Source organism: Delphinus delphis, chromosome 11 (genome assembly GCF_949987515.2).
Source record: "Delphinus delphis chromosome 11, mDelDel1.2, whole genome shotgun sequence".
Taxonomy (NCBI): Eukaryota; Metazoa; Chordata; class Mammalia; order Artiodactyla; family Delphinidae; genus Delphinus; species Delphinus delphis.
In genome coordinates this window covers 50957683-50980716 of record NC_082693.1, presented here as the reverse complement: position 1 = coordinate 50980716, position 23034 = coordinate 50957683, and the positions used below count along the sequence as shown (strand labels likewise).

General features: G+C 40.9%; 1 protein-coding gene across 1 annotated transcript in view; it reads right to left on the bottom strand.

Annotated features, from left to right (window-relative positions):
* The window catches only part of TBC1D30 (TBC1 domain family member 30), an 85959-nt gene that overhangs the window by 18054 nt on the left and 44871 nt on the right, over positions 1–23034 (bottom strand). The window contains exons 5-9 of the mRNA XM_060025161.1: positions 21539–21664; positions 19509–19694; positions 9322–9490; positions 6995–7163; positions 2527–2632 (exon numbers count right to left, since the gene is read on the bottom strand). Coding sequence (XP_059881144.1) covers positions 2527–2632; positions 6995–7163; positions 9322–9490; positions 19509–19694; positions 21539–21664 — 756 coding nt within the window. The remainder of the gene's footprint in view (positions 1–2526; positions 2633–6994; positions 7164–9321; positions 9491–19508; positions 19695–21538; positions 21665–23034) is intronic.

Here is a 23034-nt window from a genome sequence, read left to right as displayed (position 1 = left end):
CTGCTGATGCAGGGGACGCAGGTTCGTGCCCCAGTCCGCGAAGATCCCACATGGCCACTGAGGCTGCGCGTCCGGAGCCTGTGCTCCGCAACGGGAGAGGCCACAACAGTGAGAGGCCCGCGTACCATACCACAAAAAAAAAAAAAAAAAGGTAAAACCAGATATTAATTCCCTCAAGAAAGGCTTCTGACAGAGAGAGATGTTCTTTTAATATTTGGAGAAGTTAATACAGGGCCTGGAAAACTAGGCTGCAACATTTTATTTACTGCAGTTGATAACAAGGAAGCACAGGTTTTATGAAGAACCATAAAATGACCAAAGCAGTAAGTGTGGACAAATACTCTGGCAGCAAAGTGAGGATTGTATTAGAGCAGGCGGACCCCAGAAGGAGGGCCATCATCTCTGAGTGTGGTTTAATTCAGCAAACATTCACTGAGAAAGAGAAGGCAGAAAACTAGTTGCAGACTCTCCATAGATATTTGCTTAATGAATTAATACATTTATTGTGCAGCACCAGTAAAAGGCAAAGTGCTATGTGTTATGAGCAAAGCACAGTCCCTGTCCTTAAGGAACTTACAGTATCACAGCCTCAACTCAAGGTAGAATGTAATGAAGGCTCACAGAAGAGGTACAAGGAAAATGTGGTGAGGCAAAGAAGGAGACGCTTTTAGCCGAGACTATCAGAATGTTTCACAAAGAAGATGGCATCTGAACTGGACATTTCACAAGGAAGCAGGCCTGAAACACGTGAAGGGAGAAGAGAAAGACGGAACAGAGAGAGCAAAGGCGTAGAGGAGGCATGTTCCCAGGCCTTTCTGGGAACATGGAAGACAGTGTGACTTGACTAGACGAGGTCAAGCGTACAAAAGGGAGGAATAGGAACTATGGCTGAAAAGATGGGTTAATGCCGGACAGTCGAGAGCACTGGAGGATAAGCTGAGAAAGCCACGCTTTGTGTTGTAGGCAGTGAGTAGTCACTGTAGTCTCATGAGTGAGGGAGAAGGGATGAGATCTCACAGTCCCGCCTGGGGCATGTGAACCAGGCAATTCTGTAGGATGTAAAGGATCTCACACGTGGAAAATGCCAAGCTTGGACCTCACATCCACAACAATGTTCAATAAAAGGCCCTTCCCTCTAAGAGAGAGAATGAGCAATGAAGCAGCAGCCCAGGACGTGTGAGAGGAGTTGAAATCAGAACACAGAGGTCAGGGGCAGATGGAGCGTTCCACCTCTGAGACAGACAGGAAGGAAGAAAGACCAGATGACAATGCAAAGAAAACATGAAATACAAAATATGAATGTTCAGGGAAGTTATACCAGGTGGTCAGTATTCTCAGTGAATCGGGCAGCTGTCTGCTAAAAGTGAGGGATTCTGAGAAAGAGCTGGAGGTACCAGGATACAAGCAAAGGAACTGGAACCTCTTCACTTGACAAGTCCTAAATCAGGGCCTGAGTCTCTGTTTTCTAACCTGTTGACTGGGCTCCACCACCCAGAAATGACCTCAGGCATGGAACCCAACATGAAAATTGACACCAAAAAAAAAAAAAAGGGAGAGAGAAACCACAGAGAAAGAAGGAACTAAGGCCCAAGGACAACCTTGGACAAGACCAACTGTTGGTCAGTGGGCAGGATGAAGGAAGAACTAGCAAGAGAAGCAGTGGTCAAAAGCGGGAGGAGGGCTTCCCTGGTGGCGCAGTAGTTGAGAGTCCGCCTGCCGATGCAGGGGACACGGGTTTGTGCCCCGGTCCAGGAAGATCCCACATGCCGCGGAGCGGCTGGGCCCGTGAGCCATGTTTGCTGAGCCTGCGCGTCTGGAGCCTGTGCTCCGCCAAGGGGAGAGGCCACGTCAGTGAGAGGCCCGCGTACCGCAAAAAAAAAAAAAAAAAAAGCGGGAGTAGACTGCAGAAAACTCATGTTATAGAGCCGAATGGAAGAGAGCGTGTTAACAAATCCGCTATCTCTTCTATACTCACTGCCAATTTTAATGATTTGGAGAATGTAATCTTGAGATACAGCAACATGCCTGAAAAATGACCAAACCCTTCAAGTCTTCCATTTTGAAATTTATGATGCATATGTAATAACATGAGTTGCAAATGTGGGCAAAACAAATAAACCAAAATGCTGATTAGAATAATCTCCTTTTTATCCTCAATAATCCCTTCTCAGAAATAATGATTTCTCCCCACATGTCTCCCTTTACAGCTAAGAATCAGATTCAGAACAAATACCTGGTGATTTGGGGGGTGAGGGAGGAGGTATTCTGGTGGTTTTTTGGTTTTTATATTGCACGTTATGATTTTTAAGCAACACAGTTGGAACGAAAGCCGTAACGAATATCCATTTCTTCCTTCCTCTTGTGACACAGTTAGATGCTTAACAAATTATATATAGACTCTTGGTCATTTGAAAAGCTACATCTGAGGACTGGGAAAATACATTTCCCAGGATCGCTGCTCTCGCACTGCTTGCTCCCACGGTACCAGGGTCCCCCGAGCCAAGGGGGGTGGCACTGCCCACTCACCTGCATGAGTTCATGGCTTTCCAGGAGATCATTCTCCAGCATCTCCTGGGTAAGGCGCCCCATGGTGCTATAGAATTCATCTGCTGTTTCACAACATTCTATCTGCCTAGATAAAGGACAGAAAAAGGAACTGTTTAGGATACCCACGCTATCAGGTACATGCTGCAGGCACAACAAGACATGTGTTCTCTTGCCATCAAATTGACCAAGTTAGCAACCAACAAAAGTCAAAATCCTATGATACACTCACAGGACAGCCTGTTTTAGGCAGAGAAAAGATTTTAAAAATTCGAAGGACAATGTAAAGGTACTTATTCTAGGATGAGTTCCCACCTTTGCTATGCTGCTCCGCTGACTCACAGCCCCGTCTGTGGCATCTTTATTGTTTCCATGTGACACATTCTACACATCAGAATACCCATCACGGATCAGCAATTATAACCAGGAAATTGGGTGCCCAAGTACAATTATTCCCTAGAGGGGATCTGTTTCTCTGGATCTGCAAACTGCAGTGGCATTGACAGACTGAAATCAAACCACAGTAGAAGTGAAAGATGAAATATACAAAAACTTTATCTGCATATTTCATCAGTCCACAGGATATTTTCACAGGTAGTCTTTTCAGCCCTTCTCAGGACACTGCTGCTAGTTGGAAATTACACCCTGTTTCTTGTGTTTGGTTCGACATGTAAATAAAGAATATGTCACCTCCCATCCTGTGAGACAGGTGAGACTTTAATCCTTCTTCTAGAGGGGGAAGGAATAACCCAAAGCAAAGAGACCTGTGTATTTGTTTTATCTATTATGACATTCTTTGTATAGCAGGATAACTCTATTTGCCCACCAATCATAAGACATGCTCTTTGGCATACACTAAGGTTAGGGGATTTCTATAGAGCCATCCAAAACCAATATGATGATGGGAAAATTCCATGCTCTGGAGTGCTGTTCAAATCCCACTGCCACAACATGTAAATAAATAAATGAAATAAACGGCTGACGTGTTAATGAAAAATACCGAGTACCATGTGGGCATAAATAAAGTGGTTAAGTTTATCCTGTGAGTGGCAGGAAGAGCGAGGAAGAGAAGTAATGCCTAAGATGAGTTTGAAAAATATTCTGCAGGTTGACAAGGTAGAAAAAGCATCCCAAAGATGTGGATACAGGAGACAGAAGGCACTACCGGGGGAAATGCATGTAGGTCCCCACCACCAGCATGGGAGCGGCTGCACAGCTGGGGGCGACAGGGAGAGCTGAGGGCAGAGAGGTGCAGAGAGCAGATCGCAATGGCCTCCCTTGCCTGCTGAGCCCCCTCGGGACAAGAGTCACTGAAAGGCCTTTAATATGGAGTGTGGGAACAGACATGCCCTTGGCAAGGTTGCCCGGGAGGTGGCATGGCGATTTCGGGGTACGACGGGGAGGCCAGGGAGGACAGTGCCAGGCATGAGGCAACGAGGGAGGGAATCAAGGCAGTCAGATCAGAAAAGAAGGGACATGTGAAAGAGATGCCAGTGGGGCTAAGTAGATGGTCTACAGCTTACACGTTCCAAAAGTACCGCTGGTATGAGCAAAGGAGGAAATTTCACGTTGCAGAGGCAGGGTGATGGGAAGGGTCCCATGGATAACCACACACAAGGCACATATGTTACTCAGGAACACATAAGCTGGAGATCACCTGCATACTGTTTACGATTTTTCCAATGGAAAGTTTGTGGACAAGATTATAGGCCCTGGAGTCTGACTGATTACAGTCAGAAAGATCCAGGATTAAGTCCCAGCTCCGCTACTCATTAGCTGTGGGACAATGAGCTAGTTAATTAGCCTTCCTGGGGTAGTTTTCTCACTTGAAAAGACAGGGAGAATAATCCTACCTACTTCACAGGGTTGTGGGGAGAATCGAATGAGATGATGTGTGTAAACTTCCTAACACAATGACGGCACGGCAGGTACTTGATGTTGTATACATGTTGGTTGCCTTGCCTTTCGTTTAACAAGCTGCACGCTCAAAACATGTATAATTATAATAAGCAAAGACTATGAAACATTTAAAATTCTATGAGTCTGATTCATAGATCCCTGAACTTCATAAACAGGAGCTATTTATAAGCAATAGATTCACATTATTAAAAGCACAGATTACAGAGCCAAGATACCTAGGTTCAAAATCAGGCCTTTCTACTTACTAACTCGGTGATTTGGGGCAATTTACTTAACTTCTCTGTGCCTCAGTGCCCACATCTATAAAATGGGGATGATAACAGTACCTACCTCATAGGATGATGGTGAGGACTAAATGAGTTAATTTTACATCTAGAGTGCTTAGAACCATGCCTGTCCTTCGCAAGCACTCCATGAATATTGGATTTTAAGTGTAGCTATTATTATTTCAACAGTGTGCCATCCCTGGGATGACCACATGAATAAATTCTGATCCTACAAATAATGGATAGATGGGAATAAAATGAGAACCACCTCTTTTCCTCCTGCCCCATAATTAAGAACTAACAAAAAGGGGACCGTAACTGCATACAGTAAAGTGCTTTAGCATTTTAACCCCATAAGCTAATTACTCAGTAACTATCACACCAGTTAGAGTGTGATAGTGTTTGATAGAGAAATTATCAAAGCTCAAAGAGTTTACGAGGTGTAGAGTGGGTTGGAAATATGTGACTGCAGAAAGAGGTAGACATCAGAAGAAAGTAATCAGGTAAATAAATAGCACAACAAACCCCGCACAGATGAATTTATTTGCCTAGCTGAAAAGCTATGTACAATAAAACAAAGGCAAAGGAGATAGCTATATGATATTTAAAAATACTTCCACACACAATGACTTTTTTTTAATCCCTGAATTGAGAGTCAGTGGATCTTTCTTACAAAAAGTAAAAAATACTGCAAGTCTCCAAGGAAACAACTGGTCATAGATAAAAAGGCTACTGAAAAAGGTTTTGATCCGTGTCGCCTATGGGTACCCACTCAAGTCATTTACAGCTCTAGGAAAGAAACATTAACAACTTCTCTGCATCTCCAAGTGGCACATATACACAATGGAATATTACTCAGCCATAAAAAGAAATGAAATTGAGTTATTTGTAGTGAGGTAGATGGACCTAGAGTCTGTCATACAGAGTGAAGTCAGAAAGAGAAAAACAAATACCGTATGCTAACGCATATATATGGAAACTTAAAAAAAAATGGTACTGATGAACCTAGGGGCAGGGCAGGAATGAAGACGTAGACATAGAGAATGGACTTGAGGACATGGTGGGGGCAGGGGGAAGCTGGGGCAAAGTGAGAGTAGCATTGACATATATACACTACCAAATGTAAAACAGACAGCTAGTGGGAAGCAGCAGCATAGCACAGGGAGATCAGCTTGGTGCTTTATGACCACAAAAAGGGGTGGGATAGGGAGGGTGGGAGGGAGGTTCAAGAGGGAGGGGATATGGGGATATATGTATGCATATGGTTGATTCACTTTGTTGCACAACAGAAACTAACACAGCATTGTGAAGCAACTATACTCCAATATAATTTTTTTTTAAATCCTCTGCATCTTCAGTTAACTGCAACAACTTCATCCTGACGTCTCTTCCAGTACCCCAAAGGCAGAATTTTAATGTAATAGTCATAATACATTAGAGGTAGGTGAAAATACCCTAGTTTTTTCAGCTCTGCTACTAGACAAGAATGTAAGTAAAATCTGTTTAGTAGTAATAGATTGCAACATAGAATTAACTCTTTTTTTTTTTTTTTTTAATGGTACGCGGGCCTCCCACTGCCATGGCCTCTCCCGCCACGGAGCACAGGCTCCGGACACGCAGGTCCAGCGGCCATGGCTCACGGGCCCAGCCACTCTGCGGCACGTGGGATCCTCCCAGACCGGGGCACGAACCCGTGTCCCCTGCATCGGCAGGCGGACTCTCAACTACTGCGCCACCAGGGAAGCCCCTAGAATTAACTCTTGATGAAATGAAGTAAGTTCTACTGTTGACTAGGTACCAAGCACCATGCTAGATACCCTTACACATATTATCTCATTTAATTTTATCACAGCTCACAAAATAAATTATAAAGATTCAAACATAAGCCAAATTGCAGTCTTAAGCAACAAACCCACCCAGTCCTCTCCAGATCTGCCTGTTCCTCTTCCATCTACATCCCTTTCCCTCTCCCCAACCAGTGTCAGGAAAGATGCCGACAGTTCGGACCAGGCAGGACACCAGCACTGAGGAGGAGGAGACCTACAGGCCTGAAACAGCTTGCCTCCTTCAGTAAAATGGATTCTCTCTGCCCCCAACATTCACAGAAGAGCCAGCTGAGAGTTCAGAAGGCAGAAGCAATTGCACCGAGTTCACAACTTTCTCTCCTCCTCAAACCTAAATAGCAATCCTTTACTTGTTAGAGCACAAAAATGGTGTAAAGCCCTCAACACCACAGAAAAGAACAGCAGTGGGAAATCACTTACTCTCCTAGTTTTGCCCAGATAGCCAGCGACACCCTTAGGATGATTTCCGAACCTTCAAAGAAGACTGAATCCCAAATCTTTAAAACCGTATGGTTAGGGAGGCACGTAGCGAAGAGAGTCAGAAACCACTGCATCGTGAAGACATTCGTAAGTGGGGGCTCATATCCACCTGAAATGAAACAAACACTCTACATCTCTCCAGAATCGACAACTTGTAAGATATAAAAATACCCTCTTTCAGTCTCCCATGTCCACCCAAATATGTTATTTCCTGACTGATTTCTTTATATCTCTAAATTCTGGTTCCTTCCTCCTTTTGTCCTTCCTTGTTTCTTTTATTTTTTTATTTTTTTTTACGCGGGCCTCTCACTGTTGTGGCCTCTCTCGTTACGGAGCACAGGCTCCAGACGCGCAGGCTCAGCAGCCATGGCTCACGGGCCCAGCAGCTCCGCGGCATGTGGGATCTTCCCAGACCAGGGCACGAACCCATGTCCCCTGCATTGGCAGGCGGACTCTCAACCACTGCGCCACCAGGGAAGCCCTGTTTTGTTTTTTTTTTTTTGGAAGAACACTGGTGTGTTTAATAAAAATCTCAATAATTTGAACTTCACAGATTCTTTGTGATATTTCAGAAATCTTAACCTAAAATTTAATTTGGCTTTACCTATTGTGGGGTGCTGAAAATTAAGGAGGATGTTTTCCTTACCGAAAACAGGATAAAAAGGATTTTAACCTCTCAAAGGTAAAAGTTGATTTTCAAAACCTCCTAAAGCCTACCTTTATTCAAATGCTGCCGATAAAAATAAAATTGCTCATTAGCAGTTACCTGTCTACTTCTTAATTTATACATAGTTCTCAGACCACAATGGAATTAAACCAGAAATCAATAACAGAAATAAAGCTGGAAAATCCCAAAATACCCGGAGATCAAGCAAAGTGAAATTTTACAATATTTTTAACTAAACTATACCCAGTTTTAAAGACCTGGGATCCAGCTCACTTTGAAGTTTCTGGATTCACTAAAAAAAAGAGTCCCCTCCCATTTCCTGTGATCACATAAGCGTGTATTTTAATGAAATACAAAAATTTAGATATTTGGACTAATCCTCCCTCCAAATTACAGTCAGAAGGTGCAGTTACCCAAGTACAAGCAAAACAAGATCTGTTCTCCTGCACTCATTTTCTTGCTTCTTACCTATGAACAAAGGAATATCTTTGTTCAGAGACTAGAATCTGAGGTCACCACTTAAGCAAGTACAGGGCATTTAGGGGAAACATGGAGCCCAGTAAAAGTGTGTCTGACTCCAGGACAGAAAAGTTTGGTCTCGCTGGAAGCTTTATGAAATCCCCATCGGTTCACAAGTATACTGCACAGCCAAATTAAGTAAGATTGCTCAAATGAGTTAGAAGAAAATGCTTAGAGACGCTCAGGTGTCACTAAAATTTCCAGTGTATCTTAATCATAGATAGGGTCCTCAAAATCCTTTCGTATTTTCCCAGATTTAGATGCATGGATCAGGAACTGGCAACCATTTAAAGGAAACATAGCAAACTTCTGACTATTCTATTTCTGGTATCCTGAGCACAGCCGGGGAAGTGCAAGCAGTGGGTATAATGACAGCTACGAGCTCAGGTACTTGGGAAGCTGGACGAAGCCGGCTAGATGGAGGAGACGCAGAGCTGCTTGCAGAGCTGTCTCCATCACCGCCCCACTCAGCCCAGTCCATTCCTGCAGGGCTCAGGTTCTAAACAGAGGTCCAGAAGAGCCCTTCTCCAGCAAGAACAGGCCCATTCATCTCAAGTAAATCTAAATACCCTTCGCATGAATGAATCAAAGGAACTCAGTCCAAAGGACTGCTTTTATCTCCTACAACTCTATGAAAATACATATTCCACTCTCCGTAACATCAATGGTTGAGGCAAAACCACAGTCTGTGCTAAGTTGTACCTGTAGCTCAGTTTTAAAGAACTCCTGTAGTTTTGGTGCCAACTTAAAGCAGTTTAACTAGATGGCAAGACACGGATACCCTTCTTTACCTAGAGTACAATATATACTTGGTGATCTGGCACTGGTGAAGTATTAGGTTCTTGTCTGAGTTCCTAACCATAACCAGTTAGAGGTTCAACATTTGGCCCTCTGTTTTTTGTTCTTGGTTTTGTTTTTAGTTTTGTTTTTGTTCTCTAGAAATCTATTTCATTGCACTAAACTCTCACCAATAGAAATATCTGAAAACACATATTTCCATTCAAGGTTTAGGCTCTTATGTACAGTGGAACCAGAGAAGTAAACTATTTTCAAAGGTAAAATAGCATTGAATCATCACTACCTCCACTTTCCTTGTTTGCAGTTTTCTGAAGAGTATCCAGGTGCTGAGATAATTCAGGGAGCTTCAGTCTCAAGAGGTCTCGGAAGACGGCCATATCCACAGACAGTGCCCGGAGATTGTTGACAAAATAGCTTTCAGGAAGTACCTTGTCAATAAGGTAAATCATAATCTGAAGAAAAAGATAAAGAATAAGATCACTTCATATAGGCCATGGGGCAACAAAGCCCGCGCACCACAAAAACTGAGCCTGCGCTCTAGAGCCTGTGAGCCACAACTACTGAAGCCCACGTGCCACAACTACTGAAGCCTGTGCGCCTAGAGCCTATGCTCCGCAACAAGAGAAGCCATTGCAATGAGAAGCCCGTGCACCACAACGAAGAGTAGCCCCTGCTAGCTGCAACTAGAGAAAGCCTGCATGCAGCAATGAAGACCCAATGCAGCCCGAAAAAAAAAACAAATAAACAAAATAAATCTATTAAAAAAAGAAGATTGCTTCATAAAAACCAGTATATTCACATATCTTAAATAGAACATATTCAAATAGATAAAATGCAGTTAGCCAAAGCACACTATCCTTTACATATGTCAGAACTAAATGTTCTGGATTTTCAAGGCTCCTCTCCCCCTGGGTAAGGAGCGGGCGGCATAACTGTCTAAGTACCTCAGACCCCACATCTGCCAATGTCTAAAACTTCTAGCTGGGCCACTAGACCTGAGTTCATCCTATAAGTAGCTGTGATGATAAATACACCCCTCAGCCTCCTTCTTAGAAGCCATGGAGCACATGCTTTCTCAGCAGCCGGCAGGAATCTCAATGTCGGCTCCCTGATACCAGCACAGTTTTACAACCTTAACCTGAAAACCAAGAGCTGGCCTGTCATGGAACATCCCAACTGCAGCCGGTCTCAAGATTCACTGACCATCAACCTGGGTTATTTGGACAACTGATGTCGGCTTTTTGTCCACTTCCTCTCCTGGGAGAGTGCAACAAGGTTTTGTTTGCGCAAATGGTACTTTTAAATTGGGATTTCTTTCATGAGATTGGCTCATGCTCTTCAAATTACTATTTTCATTCTGACTTTTCTATCTGATTTTTCTATCTTTTCTAAGATGTCAAGGACCACCAGAATGACCCAGCAAAACACACGTGAGTTCTATATGTCAGCTTGCATGCTCTGTTTATGCCCTCCTCCTTAGAACTGCTCTTTCCCTAGAGCACAGAAAAAGCAAAATTAAGAGCAAAATCATAGGACTTCCGTGGTGGTGCAGTGGTTAAGAATCCACCTGCCAATGCAGGGGACACGGGTTCAAGCCCTGGTCTGGGAAGATCCCATGTGACGTGGAGCAACTAAGCCCATGTGCCACAACTACTGAGCCTGTGCTCTAGAGCTCTTGAGCCACAACTACTGAGCCCGCATGCCACAACTGCTGAAGCCAGCCACCTAGAGCCCGTGCTCCGCCACAAGAGAAGCCACCGCAACGAGAAGCCTGCACACCGCAACAAGGAGTAGCTCCCGCTCACCGCAACTAGAGAAAGCCCACGCGCAGCAATGAAGACCCAATGCAGCCAAAAATAAATAAATTAATTTAAAAAATAAAAGAACAAAATCATAGTGGGTCCTATACGTTGGTAAAGAGGTAGCTGTCTCATATTTTGATTTTCAGCATATCACAAGACACTATTTTCCAAAAAAAAAAATTATCTCCCAGACCTGCCAAGGGCCCGTTTCCCCCTCATCCTTGGCTTATAACTTCTACTTTTACGGTCACAGTTGTTTTGTTTTGTTTTTTATAAATTTATTTATTTATTTTTGGCTGTGTTGGGTCTTCGTTGCTGCACACGGGCTTTCTCTAGTTGCAGCGAGCAAGGGCTACTGTTCATTGCGATTCGCAGGCTTCTCATTGCAGTGGCTTCTCTTGTTGAGGAACACGGGCTCTAGGTGCACGGGCTTCAGTAGTTGTGGTACACGGGCTCAGTAGTTGTGGCGCACGGGCTTAGTTGCTCTGTGGCATGTGGGATCCTCCCAGACCAGGGCTCAAACCCGTGTCCCCTGCATTGGCAGGCGGATTCTTAACCACTGTGCCACCAGGGAAGCCCTAGGGTCATAGTTTTGACTAAGTCAGTAAGACTGGGGACATACTCTCAGGAAGGCCCCCCACGGCCTTTACTATAGGAGTGAACAGGCCCAGGGAACCGCCTTAGCCTTCTGACACAGGGTCAGAATTTACCAGGTAAATGCAGCATCACCCTGAAAACAGGAGCTTAGCAGTAAAAGCAGTACGTTCAGCCTTTGTGGAGGGAAGAAGCCCTCACACAGGCCAGCAGAGGGGAGAGCAAATTGTCAGCAGAGCAGAGAGCACTGTCAGGGACCTCGCGCTCTACAGGTAAGGAGAAGATTTATGGGATCTGAAGGCAAAATTTAAAGGTAACAGTCTATTACTGCACTTTTCATCTAGAATAAGCTATATAATACCAAGAAAGATTTTTAAATGAATTTATAAGTTTTTATGAGGCATCACAATCCCTCAAAATTACATGAAAACAAGAAAAAGAATTCCGATTATCACAGTAATTCTTGTGACACAATGAAATTCTCTGTCCAAACGCATCTCAAAATCTGACATAAGGGCTTCCCTGGTGGCGCAGTCGTTGAGAGTCCGCCTGCCAATGCAGGGGACACGGGTTCGTGACCCGGTCTGGGAAGATGCCACATGCCGCGGAGCGGCTGGGCCCATGAGCCATGGCCGCTGAGCCTGTGTCTGGAGCCTGTGCTCCGCAACGGGAGAGGCCACAACAGTGAGAGGCCCACGTACAGAAAAAAAAAAAAAAAAAAAAAAATCTGACAGAAGACAGAAGAGCCAGCTATGTACTATGTCAGCTATGTTACTTCACGTACTACTGTATTCCAAAGACCAAACATTAGATCTTTAAAAAAAATAGGATACATAATGGCAATAGAACTGACAGTCTCCTCAACAAATGGTGCTGGTACAACCCTACACTCTCCACAAAAAGTAACTCAAAAGGGATCATAGACCTATGATCTAAAACACAATACCATAATACTCCTAGGAGATAACAGAGCCTAGATGACCTTGAGTATGACTTTTAAATGACTTTTTAGATACAATACCAAAGGCACAATCCATGAGAGAAATACTTGGTAGGCTAGACTTCATTAAAATTTAAACCTTCTGCTCTGTGAAAGACACTGCCAAGAGGATTAGAAGAAAAGCCACAAACTGGGAGAAAATATTTGAAAAGACAGATCTGAAAAAAGGACTGTCACCCAAAATGTACAACAATTCTTAAAACTCAACAATAAGAAAACAAACAACCTGATTAAAAAATGGACCAAAGACCTTAACAGACACCCAAAGAAGATATACAGGTGGTAAATAAGCTATGAAAAGATGTTCCACATCACAGTCATCAGAGAAATTCAAATTAAAACAACAGTGAGGTACCACTACACACTTATTACAATGGCCAAAATCTGGAATGCTGACAACAACAAATGTTGACAAGGATGTGGAGCAACAAGAACTCTCAGACTTTGCTAGTAGGAATGCAAACTGGTATAGTCACTTTGGAAGACAGTTTGATGAGTTTTTTTTTTTTTTTTATAAAACTAAACATACTCCTACCATACAATCCAGCAACTGCACTCCTTGGTATTTATCCAAAGGAGTTGAAAATTTATGTCCACACAAAAACTTACATGTGGATTTTTATAGCAGCTTTATTCATAATTGCCAAAACTTGGAAGCAACCAAGATGTCCTCCAGTAGGTCCAGACAATGGAATATTATTCATTACTAAAAAGAATCCAGCTATCAAGCCATGAAGAGACATGGAGAGACCATAAATGTATATTGCTAAACGAAAGAAGCCAATTTGAAGAGGCAACATACTGTATGATTCCAACGATATGATATTCTGGAAAAGGCAAAACTATGGAAGTAGTAAAAAGATTAGTGGAAGGGGGGCAGGGAGTGAAGAAAACAGAGCATTTTTATGGCAGTGAAAATACCCTTATGACATTCTAATGATGACTACGTGTCATTATACATTTGTCCAAACCCATAGAATGTACAACACAAAGGGTGAACCCTAATGTAAGCTGTGGACTTCAGGTGATTATTGAAGTGTCAATGTAGGTTCATCGATTTTAACAAATGTACCCCTCTAGTGAGTGATACTGATAATGGAGGAGGCTGCCATGGTGGGGGGGCGCCAAGGGGTATATGGAAAATCTCTGTACTTTCCTCTCAATTTTGCTATGACTCTAAACTGCTCTTAAAAATGAAGTATTCAAAACATAATGGGGAAGCTTCAAATTTTTAACAAATAGTTAAAAACAAAACAGTTACTAAGAAAAAACAGTAAACACAAAAAAAGCAGGGAAAATGGTTTATCTACTCTGATAAACTATTCATTTCCCTAATAACTACAACTTGCAGAGGCGAAAAGAGCTGCTGGAAAAACAATGATACCCAATATTTTCCTTAGCATCGGAAGTGTCTTCATAAACCCAACCTTCCTCTGCATATTAAATGTCTAACCACAAGATTCCAAAATGATGATGATGTCATTTCATTCCACAGAGTTCATTTTCTTAGAGGCAGAAATATAAATATTCAGTTTCTCAGCTTTGAATAATCCATCTTTTTATGTGAATTTTTAGTTTCTCAAATATCACTGAGATTTTGTGATTTGATTGGCATTTATATCCCCTTTCCCAAACCTGTTTATTTCAACATTTCAACTGGACAGCTCTCATTTCATAGTCATGCAAATTACACCAGAAAAAAAAAAATGACTAAAGCTGATAGACTGAATAAACAAAATTGCTTCTTAATAAAAAATGTTTTAAACTCACGTATTTGATTTGTCACTGCCTCCTCCCCTTCTCCCCTGCCTATTTGATGAACGAGTACCTTCAAAGCTGTTTCCTTAAATACATGAATGGAAAAATCGAGAGGGTGAATACAGATTTAGATCATGTCATGCTGGATTTATAGTTAATTACACCACGATGTGTATAAAACCAGGAGGAAAATGTGTTTATTTTTCCATATGACATTAAGTGAGTGATTAAGAATATCACTAAGTTATTTGCTGAAATCAAACACAGAATTGGGAGGAGGTGGGGGATCTTGAATACAAAGACTAAGTATTCGTCCCATCCACCACACAACATTGCAATCAAAAACAGCTTCAGGATTCAAACATGAATAAGCAACCCCATACTACACCAAGCAAATAAGGCAGTGGCCATCCTCTACATCTGAAACACTTCATTTCTCATAAAGACCATCTGTGGTGACTCACTGAGTCATATTCAGACCTATATGTTTAACTTGCTAGCGACCCATCTCAAAGTGTTTCCAGAATTTTTTTACTAAAAAAGGCCCGAGGGCTTCCCTGGTGGCACAGTGGTTGAGAGTCCGCCTGCCGATGCAGGGGACACAGGTTCGTGCCCCATTCCGGAAAGATCCCACATGCCGCGGAGAGGCTAGGCCCGTGAGACGTGGCCGCTGAGCCTGCGCGTCCAGAGCCTGTGCTCCGCAAGGGGAGAGGCCAAAGCAGTGAGAGGCCCGCAAACCACAAGAAAAAAAAAGGCCCTAGACATCCAAGATTAAAAGATAAGAAACATAATTCACTTCCATAACCTTTCTCCACACAAACACCTTCCATAACAGACATTCACTCTCAGCCTACTTCATTCATACCTTGCCCCAGATGTGAAAGCAACCTATTAACAAGATCCAACCAGAATTAAGCATAACAAATAAGGCAGTTTACAGCGTGACCCCTCAGGGTCTACACCTCCTGGCAGTCACACCCTTGTATATGCCCTTCGCCTTGAATACAAGCTGGACTAGTGACGGGCTTCTAATAAATAAAACATACACTAACAGCCATAAAAGGGGAAATCGACAGTAACACAATCATAGTAGGGAACTTTAACACCCTACTTTCACCAATGGACAGATCATCCAAAATGAAAATAAATAAGGAAACACAAGCTTTAAATGATACATTAAACAAGATGGAGTTAATTGATATTTAGACGACATTCCATCCAAACACAACAGAATACACTTTCTTCTCAAGTGCTCAAGGAACATTCTCCAGGATAGATCATATCTTGGGTCACAAATCAAGCCTTGGTAAATTTAAGAAAATCGAAATCGTATCAGGCATCTTTTCTGACCACAACGCTATGAGACTAGATATCAATTACAGGAAAAGATCTGTAAAAACTACAAACACATGGAGCTAAACAATACACTACTTAATAACCAAGAGATCAATGAAGAAATCAAAGAGGAAATCAAAAAACACCTAGAAACAAATGACAATGACAACACGACGACCCAAAACCTATGGGATGCAGCAAAAGCAGTTCTAAGAGGGAAGTTTATAGCAAAACAATCCTACCTTAAGAAACAAGAAACATCTCAAATAAACAACCTAACCTCACACCTAAAGCAATTAGAGAAAGAAGAAAAAAAAAAACCCAAAGTTAGCAGAAGGAAAGAAATCATAAAGATCAGATGAGAAATAAATGAAAAAGAAATAAAGGAAATGATAGCAAAGATCAATAAAACTAAAGGCTGGTTCTTTGAGAAGATAAACAAAATTGATAAACCATTAGTCAGATTCATCAAGAAAAAAAGGGAGGGCTTCCCTGGTGGCGCAGTGGTTGAGAGTCCGCCTGCCGATGCAGGGGAAGTGGGTTCATGCCCCGGTCCGGGAGGATCCCACATGCTGCAGAGCAGCTGGGCCGGTGAGCCATGGCCGCTGAGCCTGTGCATCCGGGGCCTGTGCTCCACGACGGGAGAGGCCACAGCAGTGAGAGGGCCGCGTAGGGCAAAAAAAAAAGAAAAAAAAGAAAAAGAGGGAGAAGACTCAAATCAATAGAATTAGAAATGAAAAAGGGGAGGTAACAAATGACACTGCAGAAATACAAAGGATCATGAGAGATTACTACAAGCAACTATATGCCAATAAAATGGACAACCTGGAAGAAATGGACAAATTCTTAGAAAAGCACAACCTTCCAAGACTGAATCAGGAAGAAACAGAAAATATAAACAGACCAATCACAAGCACTGAAATTGAAACTGTGATTAAAAATCTTCCAACAAACAAAAGCCCAGGACCAGATGGCTTCACAGGCGAATTCTATCCAACATTTAGAGAAGAGCTAACATCTATCCTTCTCAAGCTCTTCCAAAACATAGAAGAAGGAGGAACACTCCCAAACTCATTCTACGAGGCCACCTTCAACCTGATACCAAAACCAGACAAAGATGTCACAAAAAAAGAAAACTACAGACCAATATCACTGATGAACACAGATGCAAAAATCCTCAACAAAATACTAGCAAACAGAATCCAACGGCACATTAAAAGGATCATACACCATGATCAAGTGGGGTTTATCCCAGGAATGCAAGAATTCTTCAATATATGCAAATCAATCAATGTGATATACCATATTAACAAACTGAAGGAGAAAAACCATATGATCATCTCAATAGATGCAGAGAAAGCTTTTGACAAAATTGAACACCCATTTATGATAAAAGTTCTCCAGAAAGTAGGCATAGGGAGAACTTACCTCAACATAATAAAGGCCATATATGACAAACCCACAGCCAACATGTCCTCAATGGTGAAAAACCGAAACCATTTCCACTAAGTTCAGGAACAAGGCAAGGTTGCCCACTCTCACCACTATTATTCAACATAGTTTTGGAAGTTTTACCACAGCAATCAGAGAAGAAAAAGAAATAAAAGGAATCCAAATCGGAAAAGAAGAAGTAAAGCTGTCACTGTTTGCAGATGACATGATACTATACATAGAGAATCCTAAAGATGCTACCAGAAAACTACTAGAGCTAATCAATGAATTTGGTAAAGTAGCAGGATACAAAATTAATACACAGAAATCTCTTGCATTCCTATACACTTATGATGAAAATGCTGAAAGTGAAATTAAGAAAACACTCCCATTTACCATTGCAACAAAAAGAATAAAATACCTAGGAATAAACCTACCTAAGAAGACAAAAGACCTGTATGCAGAAAATTATAAGACACTGATGAAAGAATTAAAGATGAAACAAATAGATGGAGAGATATACCGTGTTCCTGGATTGGAAGAATCAACATTGTGAAAATGACTATACTACCCAAAGCAATCTACAGATTCAATGCAATCCCTATCAAACTACCAATGGCATTTTTCACAGAACTAGAACAAAAAATTGCACAATTTGTATGCAAACACAGAAGACCCTGAATAGCCAAAGCAAACTTGAGAAAGAAAAACGGAGCTGGAGGAATCAGGCTACCGGACTTCAGACTATACTACAAAGCTACAGTAATCAAGACAGTATGGTACTGGCACAAAAACAGAATTACAGATCAATGGAACAGGACAGAAAGCCCAGAGATAAACCCATGCACATATGGTCACCTTATCTTTGATAAAGGAGGAAAGAACATACAATGGAGAAAAGATAGTCTCTTCAATAAGTGGTGCTGGGAAAACTGGACAAGCTACATGTAAAAGAATGAAATTAGAACACTCCCTAACACCATACACAAAAATAAACTCAAAATGGATTAAAATCCTATATGTAAGGCCAGACACTATCAAACTCTCAGAGGAAAACATAGGCAGAACACTCTATGACATAAATTGCAGCAAGATCCTTTTTGACCCACCTCCTAGAGAAATGGAAATAAAAACAAAAATAAACAAATGGGACCTAATGAGACTTAAAAGCTTTTGCACAAGAAATGAAACTATAAACAAGACAAAAAGACAACCCTCAGAATGGGAGAAAATATTTGCAACTGAAGCAACTGACAGAGGATTAATCTCCAAAATTTGCAAGCAGCTCATGCAGCTCAATATCAAAAAAACAAACAACCCAATCCAAAAAAGGGCAGAAGATCTAAATAGACATTTCTCCAAAGAAGATATACAACTGCCAACAAACACATGAAAGAATGCTCAACATCATTAATCATTAAAGAAATGCACATCAAAACTACAATGCGATATCATCTCACACCGGTCAGAATGGCCATCCTCAAAAAATCTACAAACAATAAATGCTGGAGAGGGTGTGGAGAAAAGGAACCCTCTTGCACTGTTGGTGGGAATGTAAATTGATACAGCCACTATGGAGAACAGTATGAAGGTTCCTTAAAAAACTAAAAATAGAACTACCATATGACCCAGCAATCCCGTTACTGGGCATATACCCTGAGAAAACCATAATTCAGAAAGAGTCATGTACCACAATGTTCATTGCAGCTCTATTTACAATAGCCAGGACTTGGAAGCAACCTAAGTGTCCATCGACAGATGAATGGATAAAGAAGTTGTGGCACATATATACAATGGAATATTACTCAGCCACAAAAAGAAATGAAATAGAGTTATTTGTAGTGAGGTGGATGGACCTAGAGTCTGTCATACAGAGTGAAGTAAGTCAGAAAGAGAAAAACAAATACCGTATGCTAACACATATACATGGAATTAAAATAAAATGGTTCTGAAGAACCTAGGGGCAGGAAAGGAATAAAAACGCAGACGTAGAGAATGGACTTGAGGACACGGGGAGGGGAAAGGGTGAGCTGGGACAAAGTGAGAGAGTGGCATGGACATATATACACTACCAAATGGAAAACAGACAGCTAGTGGGAAGCAGCCACATAGCACAGGGAGATCAGCTCGGTGCTTTGTGACAACCTAGAGGGGTGGGACCTAGGGAGGGTGGGAAGGAGACGCAAGAGGGAGGAGATATGGGGATATATGTATATGTATAGCTGATTCACTTTGTTATACAGCAGAAACTAACACACCATTGTAAAGCAATTATACTCCAATAAAGATGTTAAAAGAATAAAATTAAATTTAAAAAAATGTGATGTCTCATAAGTGAGACTAAAAACATAATCATTCTCCTCAAATTTGGCAGCTACATAAGTCTGTCATGTGACTAGGCTTTAACCTGGGAGAAATGGTGTCATGGATAATAAGAAAGGTGTAGTCAATACCCTGGAAGGAGGTGGAGCACCAGGGAAGAGAAGTTATAGCTGCAGTATTTCACTCTCTGAAGAATTTTAGTTGCCTTCTTCAGAGCCTGATACTCACTTTCAGAGCATCGCCTTCATTGCCTTCCACCACTTCCAGAATTAGTGCAGCCAGGATGTTAAAGCCTTGGCAATACCCGACATTCTTGTTCCATCGGGCGTAGGCCAGCAGAACCCGCTTCAACACAACCCTGTCCTGCTCAGCCTCCTGGCCACAGTAAGAACTGCAGCCTGTGCGGTGAAGATCCTAAAATGACAGGGAAACAACTTTTTTTTAAATACCTCCTTAAGCTCTCTAAAAACTTTAGTTTTTTCTCTGCCTCAGCATTCAGTAGAGTCAGAGTATCAACATGGATTTTAGTTTTCAAAAATGTATATGCAACTTAAACACATGGACCAAAACTTTTTTTTTTTTTTTTTTTTTAGTTTTCTAATATGCTGAGGCATTTTCAAGAGGAATTTCAGTCAGGCAAACTTGCTACCAAAAGTATTTCCAGAGTTAACACAAAAAGGGACTCAGAATTAATATTGCATTATAATTCCAAATAAATTGACAGTTTATTTTAATCATACATCTCAAATAAAACAAGTCATTTTAACACATTATGATAGATGCTAACATTATTTCTTTCTATAAAAAATGATATAATATTTAGCTATCAGAACTCCAAATAGTATTAAGGAGCCAAATGAAAAGAATAAAAAAATGTAACCGGTACTGTAAAGAGACAGAAAAACCATTCTCTCCAAGTTGTTTTATAAATTTGTATAAAAGAGGCAGAAACATTTACTGTGCTTTAATATTTAATGAGGGCAATATCTATAATTTAATTACCCAACAGAGACTATGATTTTCAGGAGCTGAAGTCATTTTACTGACATATCATTCATTTCAATGAGAAAAAAACTTCTCTTAATAACATGATTGTTATAAAATGTGCATTGCCTTAATTCACAACTTAAATAGAAAGAAAATATTTCAAATATGGAATATTTCATCTCTGGGAAACATACACCTAAATTCCAAATAAACAGCTCAAATGTGGACAATGCAAAGGCTTTTCAAGCATACAATATAAAAGTTCCTTTTTTATATTATATGCTTGAAACAGACCAAGTTAGATGAGAAAATAGCTCATTTTAGTTAGGACCTCCTCCTGAAAAACATATCTTCAAATCTGCCAAAACATTAGCCAACTTCTGGTGACCGAAATTTAGATGAAACAACTTTCCTTTTAAAACCTCAGTTTAGCATCACATGTAATGTACTCATATAAAATAAAAAGCATGTGCTAGAGGCTTATGTAAGAGAAGAATAATGGGATTAAATCAAATCAGCATCCTTGGCTTTCGGTGCCAGGCTCTAATCAACTGTAATAATCCAGGTAGGTGAACCACAGCTGGCTTGAGCATTTGACCATCTGGTTTAAAGTAAACCCATCAGTCAATCTAACTATCTTCATAAAATGACAGTTAAGAAATTATCAAAATCTTAAGAAGTACCCAATTATTCTAATATGAAATAGATTTAACTTTAAATTTCTCAGTGACTTTTACATTAAAATCCAGTTAAAAGCACTGACCCATGCTAAAGAAAAAAGGAATTTCAATTTCCTATCATGTGAGCAAAATAAATAAGTTGAATACGAATGGAAACATTTTCTTCTTACTAGCAACATACAAATTTATGAGGACAAGGCATCATCAAGTTCCCCATTAAAAAGCTGTTAACTGGGCTTCCCTGGTGGCGCAGTGGTTGGGAGTCCGCCTGCCGATGCAGGGAACACGGGTTCGTGCCCTGGTCCGGGAGGATCCCGCGGGCCGCGGAGCGGCTGGGCCCTCTGGCCGTGGCCGCTGGGCCTGTGGGTCCGGAGCCTGTGCTCCGCAACAGGAGGGGCCACAACAGTGAGAGGCCCGCATACCGCAAAAAAAAAAAAAAAAAAAAAAAAAAAGGCTGTTAACTAATGAAATTAGGAAGCAGGAAATACACGGACATTCAATCCATAAGGCTTGATCCTCTGTCCAGGAAACATCTGGCTCTTAGAATCTTTCTTCTCAATTAGGACAATAAGCCAAACTTAGGGGCATTACCTTGACTATCTGAATTCCCATCGAGTCATCATCAGGATTACTCCTTTCATTGAAAGTGAAGCGCATGGTTTTGTCCCAATCAATGGCTATACTGTGCAAATAATGATCTGCCAAGGTCAACCAAACCTAAAATATTAATAAAAAAGAATGCTAAAGTAAAATACATAATTTCATCTTTCTTTATCAGGAAATAATGATTGCGTCCAATAAGAAAATGAGAGCTGTTACTAGAACAGATATAGCCTACATGTAGAAATCTCTAAGAACCTCACTGAAAAGTTTGCTGTACTAAACTGTACCAATTAGGGGCTTTCGTTTATTCTTTCAATTAATATTGTTGAGTTCCTACTATGTACCAAGCAATGATCCAGCCATTAGGGATATTGTTAAGAAAACGAAAACATTTCAAATTTTATTTCAGTTCATTGGAATAGCTAAATTAGCTCATGAGCTTTTTATACCTGCCTCTGGATGGCGCTCTATGCTTGGGCAAGAGCTCCCTGGTCATCCGTGGAGTATGGGCCTGTTTTTACCATAAAGTGGCTTCTGCCTTTAAATCATCCCTCTCTCACACACACAAAAAACTGACAGATGGGTTCCTATAATGAATAACTTTTTTAAAGGAATCGCTGGATATTTTTACTCCTTTCATTACCTTATCTGGAGAAGCTGTTTCATAATGCTATTTCTAATTGCATCTTGAGGAACCAAAATGTTCAGATTCTAGGAGTATTAAGACCTGGTTTATAATACAAATGAATTTATTTACAAAACAGAAAGAGACTCACAGACTTCGAAAACAAACTTACGGTTACCAAAGGGGAAATGTGGAGTGGGGGGATAAATTAGGAGTTTGGGATTAACATATACACACTACTATATGTAAAACAGATAATCAATAAGGACCTACTGTATAGCGCAAGGAACTCTACTCAATATTCTGTGGTGACCTATATGGGAAGAGAATCTGAAATCGAATGGCTATATGTATATGTATAACTGAATCACTTTGCTGTACACCTGAAGCTAACACAGCACTGTAAATTAACTATACCCCAATATATAATAAAAATTAAATTTAAAAAAAGGAATGGGAATTGTTGTTGCCAGAAAGGAAGGGGGTGGGGGAAGGATAGATTAGGAGTTTGGGATTAGTAGATGCAAGCTATTATATATAGAATGGATAAACAACAAGGTCCTACTGTATAGCACAGGGAACTATATTCAACATTCTGTGATAAAGCATAATGGAAAAGAATATAAAAAAGAATGTATATATATGTATAACTGAATCACTTTGCTGTATAGCAGTAATTAACACAACATTGAAAATCAACTATACTTCAATAAAATTTTTTAAAGAAGGAAACAAAGACTACATTTATGAATTAATAAGATGGCAATTCAAGTTTTGGTATTTGAACATAATTTAGCAGGAATAACACTGATTAGTATCTCCAGCCATACTTCTCTCTTAAGCATCAGGATCATACGTC